This window comes from Salvelinus sp. IW2-2015, linkage group LG8 (genome assembly GCF_002910315.2).
Source record: "Salvelinus sp. IW2-2015 linkage group LG8, ASM291031v2, whole genome shotgun sequence".
Taxonomy (NCBI): domain Eukaryota; kingdom Metazoa; phylum Chordata; class Actinopteri; order Salmoniformes; family Salmonidae; genus Salvelinus; species Salvelinus sp. IW2-2015.
This window is the reverse complement of record NC_036848.1, coordinates 3,272,861-3,283,188: the sequence shown is the minus strand read 5'-3', so window position 1 is coordinate 3,283,188 and position 10,328 is coordinate 3,272,861. Positions and strand designations below refer to the sequence as shown.

General features: G+C 42.9%; 1 protein-coding gene across 1 annotated transcript in view; it reads right to left on the bottom strand.

Annotated features, from left to right (window-relative positions):
• Positions 1-2,683: 2,683 nt before the first annotated feature.
• mbnl3 (muscleblind-like splicing regulator 3) overlaps positions 2,684-10,328 on the bottom strand; it is a 68,256-nt gene continuing 60,611 nt past the window's right edge. The window contains exons 3-5 of the mRNA XM_023992122.2: positions 4,285-4,470; positions 3,088-3,300; positions 2,684-2,953 (exon numbers count right to left, since the gene is read on the bottom strand). Coding sequence (XP_023847890.2) covers positions 2,699-2,953; positions 3,088-3,300; positions 4,285-4,470 — 654 coding nt within the window. The 3' untranslated portion in view covers positions 2,684-2,698. The remainder of the gene's footprint in view (positions 2,954-3,087; positions 3,301-4,284; positions 4,471-10,328) is intronic.

Genomic DNA, 10,328 nt, shown 5'->3' with positions numbered 1-10,328 from the left:
TGTAGTGTGTTCATACGGTACAGTAAACTTTGTTAAACTGGAACCTTGTCGTTGTGTCATTTCGAGTTAACACACTTCACAAAATAGATGGCATCATGAGGAAAATTATGTGGATATATTGAAGCAACATCTCAGACATCAGTCAGGAAGTTAAAGCTTGGTCGCAAATGGGTCTTCCAAATGGACAATGACCCCAAGCATACTTCCAAAGATGTGGCAAAATGGCTTAAGGACAACAAAGTCAAGGTATTGGAGTGGCCATCACAAAGCCCTGACCTCAATCCTATAGACAATTAGTGGGCAGAACTGAAAATGTGTGTGCGAGCAAGGAGGCCTATGAACCTGACTCAGTTACCACAGCTCTGTCAGGGGGAATGGGCCAAAATTCCCACAACTTATTGTGGGAAGCTTGTAGAAGGCTACCTGAAACATTTGACCAAAGTGAAACAATTTAAAGGCAATGCTACCAAATACTAACTGAGTTTATGTAAACTTCTGACCCACTGGGAATGTGATGAAATAAATAAAAGCTGAAATAAATCATTCTCTCTACTATTATTCTGACATTTCACATTCTTAAAATAAAGTGGTGATCCTAACTGATCTAAGACAGGGAATTTGTGCTAGGATTAAATGTCAGGAACTGTGAAAAACTGAGTTTAAATGTATTTGGCTAAGCTGTATGTAAACTTCTGACTTCAACTGTATGTACTTTGAATTACATAAAAACCTTACCTCACCAGCCTACTACCCTAACATGATGGAAGAAACACTTACACACATAAAAGTGAAATCAGAAAAGATAGTGATAAAAAGGTCAAAATACCACAGGCTGGGGGCGGGGTTAGCACACCAAGCAGTGAGCCCACGATGACAGCCAACCAATGAGGATCAAACAAATGACACAGACAGTAAACCAGTGGAAATAGGGGTGAGGTGAGAGAGAGAGAGAGAGAGAGAGAGAGAGAGGTGTGATGCATAATGGGAATAGATGAAGGTGAAGTTGAAGGAAACAACCCACAGAGAAGCAAAAACATGAAGGATTACAAAGGAGAATGATGATATAACTTGACGGGAGTGAAGCCTGACAAACAATCAACCCCTAGAAGCAGACCAGAGGACCAACAAATGCAGATGAACAAGAAAAAAATGCCACAAATGCTTAAAAAAAGAAATCTATTCTCTCTCTCTCTCTCTCTCTGAAAATACATCCTTTGTAAAATATAAACGCAGATTACAAAGAACCAATGCAGACCAAAGATGCGGCTGAAATTTGAATAAAATGAAATCTAACTTTATTTGTCACATGCGCCGAATACAACAAGTGTAGACCTTACCGTGAAATGCTTACTTAACCAACAGTGCAGTTCAAGAAATAGTTAAGAAACTATTTACCAAATAAACTAAAGTTAAAAATTATTTAAAAAGTAACAACAAAATAACAATAATGAGGCTATATACAGGGGTTACAGGTACCGAGTCAATGTGGGGGTAGAAGGTTAGTCGAGGTACATGTAGGTAAGGGTGAAGTGACTACGCATAGATAATAAACAGCGAGGGGGGGTCAATGTAAATAGTCCGGGTGGCCATTTGATTAATTGTTCAGCAGTCTTATGGCTTGGGGGTAGAAGCTGTTATTAAGGAGCCTTTTGGTCCTAGACTTGGCGCTCCGGTATCGCTTGCTGTGCGGTAGCAGAGAGAACAGTCTATGACTTGGGTGACTGGAGTTTTGACCATTTTTGTGGCTTTCCTCTGACACTGCCTAGTATACAGGTCCTGGATGGCAGGAAGCTTGGCCGCAGTGATGGGGGGTGTTGTCATGCCCTCTTCACGACTGTCTTGGTGTGTTTGGACCATGATAGTTCGTTGGTGATGTGGACACCAAAGAACTTGAAACTCTTGACCCGCTCCACTCCAAGCACTTCATGGCTACCGACGTGATTGCTACATGGCGGTAATCATTTAGGCAGGTTACCTTAGCTTCCTTGGGCACAGGGACTATTGTGGTCTGCTTGAAACATGTAAGTATTACAGACTCGGTCAGGGAGAGATTGAAAATGTCAGTGAAGACACTTGCCAGTTGGTGCGCGCATGCTTTGAGTACACGCCCTGGTAATTCTTCTGGCCCCGCGGCCTTGTGAATGTTGACCTGTTTGAAGGTCTTCCTCACATCGGCTACCAAGAGCGTTATCACATAGTCCTCCAGGACAACTGGTGCTCTCATGCATGCTTCAGTGTCGCTTGCCTCAAAGCGAACGTAAAAGGCATTTCGCTCGTCTGGTAGGCTCACGTCACTGGGCAGCTTGCGGCTGGGTTTCCCGTTATAGTCCGTAATAGTTTCAAGCCCTGCCACATCAGAGCCGGTGTCGTAGGATTCAATCTTAATCCTGTACTGACGCTTTGCCTGTTTGATGGTTTGTCTGAGGGCATAGCGGGATTTTTTATAACCGTCCGGATTAGTGTCCCGCCCCTTGAAAGCGGCAGCTCTAGCCTTTAGCTAGCGCTGCCTATTTAAAAATAAGATGGAGAACAAGATATAGGACAAAAAGTCCAGAGTTTTGGCTCAGGTACAGCCGACTAGCAGTAGCTAACGCTACATACAAAACCCCCCACAAAAAACACGTAAATTCAAAGTATTGATATAATATTGACCAAAATAATATTGCGATATGCAATTGTATCAATATTTATCCCATCACTAGTGTTTACCATGACTCACCATGGCGTTGGCGGTTTGGCTGGCCTGGTGCTGGGCGGCCTTAATCCTTGCCTGCAGGTGGGCAGGGGGGTGGAAGTACTTGCACTTGTCCCTGGAGCAGCGGCCCTTGATGTAGTCCATACAGACGATGACTGAGTTTTCACTGCCGTCCACCATGGCTGCCTCCATAGGGTGGGCGTAGCGGCAGTCGCCCTCGCCCCGCGTGCAGTTACCCCTCTGGAACTCACGACATACCTGGGTGGTGTTAGGGTTGGGGGGTTGGCACAGTCAGAGAAGGAGTTTGGACCACAGAACAAGAATGATTCTATTATATCATTCTATTTCTCTACTACAGACTGGGCTACGGCAAAGACACAAACAACACATACCTCCAGCTTGTCTGTCCGCATGTGTTTCTGCTGGGAGCTGCTGTTGCCCATGACCTGGAGGCCGGTGGGGCTCCCTGGGACCAGCAGGGGGGCCTGGTGTAGCAGCTCAGGCATCAGGCCCATCCCTGGACCCATGTGGCTCAGATACGGGCTGAACGCCATACTGGGACTGGTGGCCAGGGACGACATACTGGGAGTCATAGGGAACGTAGTCTGAGAGAGAAGGAGAGGTGGAGAGAGGGAGGAAATGAGGGGAAATCAGAGAGAGAAACAGCCTGTGAACAGCCATGGTTCAAACTGTAGATGAATGGAGAAATATAACTGTGTAAATCGAATGTGTTGACTAAATAATGAGGATGGTTTGGTGTAGGCTACATACTATGGACTATACATGAAATACTGTGTAGTGTGGGCTACATACTATGGACTATACATGAAGTACTCACTTTGCATTGTGGCTACATACTATGGACTATAACATGAATACTCACTGTGTAGTGTGGGCTACATACTATGGACTATACATGAATACTCACTGTGTAGTGTGGCTACATACTATGGACTATACATGAGTACTCACTTTGTAGTGTGGGCTACATACTATGGGCTATACATGAAGTACTCACTGTGTAGGGTGGGGCTACATACTATGGACTATACATGAAGTACTCACTTTGCAGTGTGGGCTACATACTATGGACTATACATGAAGTCTCACTGTGTAGTGTGGGCTACATATATGGACTATACTATGAATTACTCACTTTGTAGTGTGGGCTACATACTATGGGCTATACATGAAGGGCTACATACTATGGGCTATACATGAAGTACTCACTGTGTAGTGTGGGCTACATACTATGGACTATACATGAAGTACTCACTTTGTAGTGTGGGCTACATACTATGGACTATACATGAAGTACTCACTGTGTAGTGTGGGCTACATACTATGGACTATACATGAAGTACTCACTGTGTTGTGGGCTACATACTATGGACTATACATGAAGTACTCACTGTGTAGTGTGGGTACATACTATGTATACTGAGTACTTACTTGTAGTGTGGGCTACATACTATGGACTATACATGAAGTACTCACTGTGTAGTGTGGGCTACTAATATGGACTATACATGAAGTACTCACTGTGTAATGTGGGCTACATACTATGGACCTATACATGAAGTACTCACTGTGTAGTGTGGGCTATTCACTATGGGCTGCAACTGGGCTCCTGGCAGCATGAACTGCATCTGTTGGGCCAACATGGCCGCTGCTGTCTTCTGCTGGATCAGGTTGTTTCTCCCGTTGATCTCCAGCTGGGTCTTGAGGTGGGGAGGGGGGTGCAGGTACTTACAATTGTCACGCGTGCAGCGTCCCTGGGGAGGGGGAGAGAAGAGAGAGCAGCTGAGTTGTGGTGCATCGTAGCTGATGAATTGCGGCATCTCTTAGCTATTTAGATTTAGGAAAGATGAACCGGAGTGACAGGAAGATGAGAGTAATGTGATTGGGGGATCAATCACTCTGGGGTTCCCCTGACAGGACAGCCATAAAGACAACAAGATGGAGACCTCCATGTCATTTAGGAGGAAAAGCTGTTCAAGCTCTATCACTTGGGGTACGTCCCAAATGGCACCCTATTCTCTATATAGTGCACTACTTCTGACCAGGGCACATAGGGCTTGCACTATACAGTATAAGTAATAGGGTGCCATTTGGGATAATCCCCTTGAAGTGAAGTGCATCACTTGAGGTGTAAATGCTCAAAAATGGGATAAAATAGAAATTCAGTAAAGCCCATTTTGAGATAGAAAATCCCACACTGAATATCACACAGTAGATAGTGATATAGGCCGTGATAGTAAGTCATAAGAGACAGTACATGCCGGGTAATTAACACCAACATAGAACTTAATTTGGAGTGTTTTATTTTGTAATATATGCCAAACTGGGAGTATCAAGGACATTGAGAGAAAAAGTGCAGGGAATGAAATTACTATTTAATTCTAGCTCTTAATTGACATAGTACTATCTCTGAACCAAATTAAAATGTTAGTAACAATTACACTATGTACCCTGGTATTCAAGGAAAACATTTTTTAAATTGACAAATTAAGTGTTATTGAAATAGCGCCTGTTGTGTGTCTGCCAGGTTTCACTATTTTCACCTTTGCAGTTATGTTCGTGGTACAACGCTGACAAAGGGTAAACTTAGGGGAATAGGGTGTCCTAATTGACACCCTATTCCCTAAGTAGGGCACTACTTTGACCAGAGCTCTATGCATACAATTTGGAACAGATCCAGGGTACAGAAAACACATGCTACAATCTCACCCTGGTCCTAAATCAGGCCAGACCTTATAGCCATATACCCAGTGCAGATGTCGGATCTTAACTTGATCACTCTTTTGTCGCAGAGAATTTTCCTGCTGAGTCAGGAAATTTCGTGATTCCATGAAAATCAGCAGTTCTCTTTCTCTCCATGCAGAGGCAGTCAAGTCATTGGGATCAGGGCTTAATGTCATCGTGGCCGAACGACAACATTAAGAACATACAGCTTGCGGGTTATACACTCCATCGGCAGGACAGAACAGCAGCCTCTGGTAAGACACGGGGCGGGGGCCTATGCATATATGTAAACAGCTGGGGCAAAATATCTAAGGAAGTCTCAAGGTTTTTCTCGCCTGAGGTAGAGTATCTCATGATAAGCTGTAGACCACACTATCTACCGAGAAAGTTTTCAACTGTATTTTTTGTAATTGTCTACATACCACCACAGACTGATGCTGGCACTAAAACCACGCTCAATGAGCTGTATACTGCCATAAGCAAACAGGAAAACGCTCATCCAGAGGTGGCGCTCCTAGTGGCCGGGGACTTTAATGCAGGGAAACTTAAATCAGTTTTACCTAATTTTTACCAGCATGTTAAATGTGCAACCAGAGGGGGAAAAAAATCTAGACCACCTTTACTCCACATACAGAGATGCGTACAAAGCTCTCCCTCGCCCTCCATTTGGCAAGTTTGACCATAATTCTATCCTCCTGGTTCCGGCTTACAAGCAAAATTTGAAGCAGGAAGCACCAGTGACTCGGTTAATAAATTACTGGACTGCCTTGGTAGCACAGACTGGAATATGTTCCGGGATTCTTCCGATGGCATTGAGGAGTACACCACATTAGTCACTGGATTTATCAATGAGTGCATTGAGGACGCCGTCCCCACAGTGACTGTACGTACATACCCTAACCAGAAGCCATGGATTACAGGCAACATTCGCACTGAGCTAAAGGGTAGAGCTGCCGCTTTCAAATAGATGGACTCTAACCCTTAAGCTTATAAGAAATCCTGCTATGCCCTCCGACGAACTATCATACAGGCAAAGCGTCAATACAGGATTAAGATCGAATCATACTACACCGGCTCTGAAGCTTGTCGGATGTGGCAGGGCTTGCAAACTATTACAGACTACAAAAGGAAGCACAGCCGAGAGCTGCCCAGTGACACGAGCCTACCAGACGAGCTAAATAACTTCTGTGTTCGCTTTGAGGCAAGTAACACTGAAACATGCATGAGAGCATCAGCTGTTCCCGGACGACTGTGTGATCACGCTCTCCACAGCCGATGTGAGTTAAGACCTTCAAACAGGTCAACATTCACAAGGCCGCAGGGCCAGACGGATTAACAGGATGTGTACTCTGAGCATGTGCTGACCAACTGCAAGTGTCTTCACTGACATTTTCAACCTGTCTATGACCGAGTCTGTAATACCAACGTGTTTCTAGCAGACCACCATAGTCCCTGTGCCCAAGAACACTGAGGTAACCTGCCTAAATGACTACCGACCTGTACTGTAGACATKAAATGTTTTGAAAGGCTGGTCATGGCTCACATCAACACCATTATCTTTGTTGAAAGTCCGTGTTGCCCAGCCCCAAAACATCACTGCTCTAGAGGAGATCTGCATGGAGGAATGGGCCAAAATACCAGCAACAGTGTGTGAAAACCTTGTGAAGACTTACAGAAAACGTTTGACCTCTGTCATTGCCAACAAAGGGTATATAACAACGTATTGAGATAAACTTTTGTTATTGACCAAATACTTATTTTCCACCATAATTTGCAAATAAATTCATAAAAAATCCTACAATGTGATTTTCTGGATTTTTTTTCCTCATTTTGTCTGTCATAGTTGAAGTGTACCTATGATGAAAATTACAGGCCTCTCTCATCTTTTTAAGTGGGAGAACTTGCACAATTGGTGGCTGACTAAATACTTTTTTGCCCCACTGTATGTAAGAATGCTATTCATTGACTACAGCTCAGCGTACAACACCATAGTGCCCTCAAAGCTCATCACTAAGCTAAGGACCCTTGGACTAAACACCTCCCTCTGCAACTGGATCCTGGACTTCCTGACGGGCGGCCCCAGGTGGTAAGGGTAGGTAACAACACATCCGCCACGCTGATCCTCAACACGGTGGCCCCTCAGGGGTGCGTGCTCAGCCTACTCCTGTACTCCCTGTTCACTCATGACTGCACGGCCAGGCACAACTCCAACACCATCATTAAGTTTGCTGATGACACAAAAGTGGTAGGCCTGATCACCGACAATGATGAGACTGACCTCCTCCCTATAGGCTGAGACCTGACCATGTGGTGCAAGGACAACAACCTCTCCCTCAACATGATCCAGACAAAGGAGATGATTGTGGACTACAGGAAAAGGAGGACCGAGCAAGCCCCCATTCTCATCGACAGGGCTGTAGTGGAGCAGGTTGAGAGCCTTGGCGTCCACATCACCAACAAACTAACATGGTCCAAGCACACCAAGACAGTCGTGAAGAGGGCACGACAAAACCTATTTTAATTTTTTTTATATTCACATTGCTCTAGCAAGCACTAAGAAAACTATGAATTGATGATGTCGTAGGCACAGCTTGTCCCATGACTTAATCACAAAAATTGAGGATGAGATGATAACTACGAAACAAACATTCTGGATAATATAGAGAATCTGGAACTATTTATTGATATGCTTGAAAAAGAAACGGATACATCGAAGCGAACAAGAAAATACCTTTCATCGAGTTCTGCGAGCGAAACGGGAGGAAAGTCGGCGTCTAAAATTCCAAACTTAACATTGGAGGGGGACGTTTTAATAACTCTGTCTCCAGAAGATAGAGCATGGCTTACAAGCATGAACGAGCAGTTAAAAAAACTGGATCTATTGCCTGGCCTACTGGGGGAGGTTGAGGCCTTAAAAACAGGAATGGATTACAGTAATAATATGATGGAAGAAAAACGAGCGGAAAATAAGATATTGAAAACTACCCTGGACTCCCTAAAAGAGAGGCTACGGTATGATAATGAAAACCAAATTACTTGATCTAAAGTGCAGAAGTATGAGAAATAATATTGTTATAACGGGAAGGAGGATGAAAACGAAAACTATCAATCAACGGAGGAAAAAGTCAAGGTGTTACATGAAACGTAATCTCAAAATTACATGAAACGTAATCTCAAAATTACATGAAACGTAATCTCAAAATGACGGACAAACAGGTGGAAACAATTGATTTTCAAAGAGCTCACCGTTTTGGTGGCAGAGCARAGGGAAGGCCCTGTCCGATCGTAGCTATGCTAATCCACTACAAAATGAAGATTGCCTTGTTACAACAGGGTAGGGAATTGAAGAACAGTGGAGAGACGTAGTGGAGAGAGTGGMGAGACGACGTGCCCTGTACTCCACTTTCAAAAGGCTCCGAGCAGAGAAGCAGAATGTTCATCTAGTGGTCGATACATGATATGTAAATAATCAAATGTTCAAGGACTGGAAGATTACAACGTGGCTGTGAGTGTAGCTACCTCCTGTTGAAGTGGTCCCGGGTACATATATGCACTGCATTATACAGTTCAAATATGGATTCATAGATTCAAAACTTTTTTTTGCATGAACAACTTTATTTTTGTTTTTATTCATGCATTATGGAACCGTGGACTATGTGGACTTAAAATAAGGTTGGATTTATGGTAATGCAGAATGGGTATAATGAGGTTTTGATTTAGGGGAAGGCGAGAATGGGTAACGCTGACCTGTTTTTTTAAAATGATTTTTTAATGTATTTAATTTGAATACTGTACATTAGAAATACCAAGGTATTTTTTTTTAGTTTAATATGATATGTACTAATTGTATAAGTTGGATATATTATGACTTAAAAGCTGTTATATAAGTGTGGCCCTTGTTCGCTGATGTGAATCGGAATGATTAGCTTTTAAGATAAACTTAATAAATATGAATAGATGTATTATAGGGCTAGGATAAAGGATTATATAGTTATAAACCTGCCCAAGTTTTCTATTGGAATGGGCCTATACAATCCTAAAATAATTTTACATTTMAAAAATAAATCTCAATATAAAAAATGTAAATTATGATTATTCTTCCGATACACACTGGCAAATGGGTTGTTGTCTCTAGTGTGTGTGGGCTGGTTAACACTGGGATAAAGTGATTCAAGTTAACGGTAGAACTAATACAATAATTGGCTTATGGAAGAACTTCTCTAAGCGAGAGAAAAGTATATTATATATTTCTATATAAGCTATTTATGCTGCCTTTTATATTCTTGATCCTAATGATATAGGCCTAGGTGTAAAACAGCCAAGGTGATAGAGCAAYAACCCTGGAATAAGGGTGGAGAGAGGGTGGGTATACTCGCTCTGGATTGTCAGTACTGAATGTGTTCTTGGCTGTCGTGCCGTGGCTGTGTCAGAAACGATTGTCAGTTGAACTTGAGTATGCCTTCCCATAAGGTAGTGCCCAGGTTTGGCTTGCGGTCGGCTCTGGCACAGCCATGGCACGATACAACAGGATATAATGTGATGCCCAAGACACATTTTTACTTCCAGTCATTAGCAGCCGTTAGAATCTATGTTCCTCTTTCCTTCTTCCTTTTTTGTCAGAATACAACAGGATATAATGAGGACTATATGAAATACATTGGGGCAAAAAAGTATTTAGTCAGCCACCAATTGTGCAAGTTCTCCCACTTAAAAAGATGAGAGAGGCCTGTAATTTTCATCATAGGTACACTTCAACTATGACAGACAAAATGAGAAGAAAGAATCCAGAAAATCACATTGTAGGATTTTTAATGAATTTATTTGCAAATTATGGTGGAAAATAAGTATTTGGTCAATAACAAAAGTTTATCTCAATACTTTGTTATAT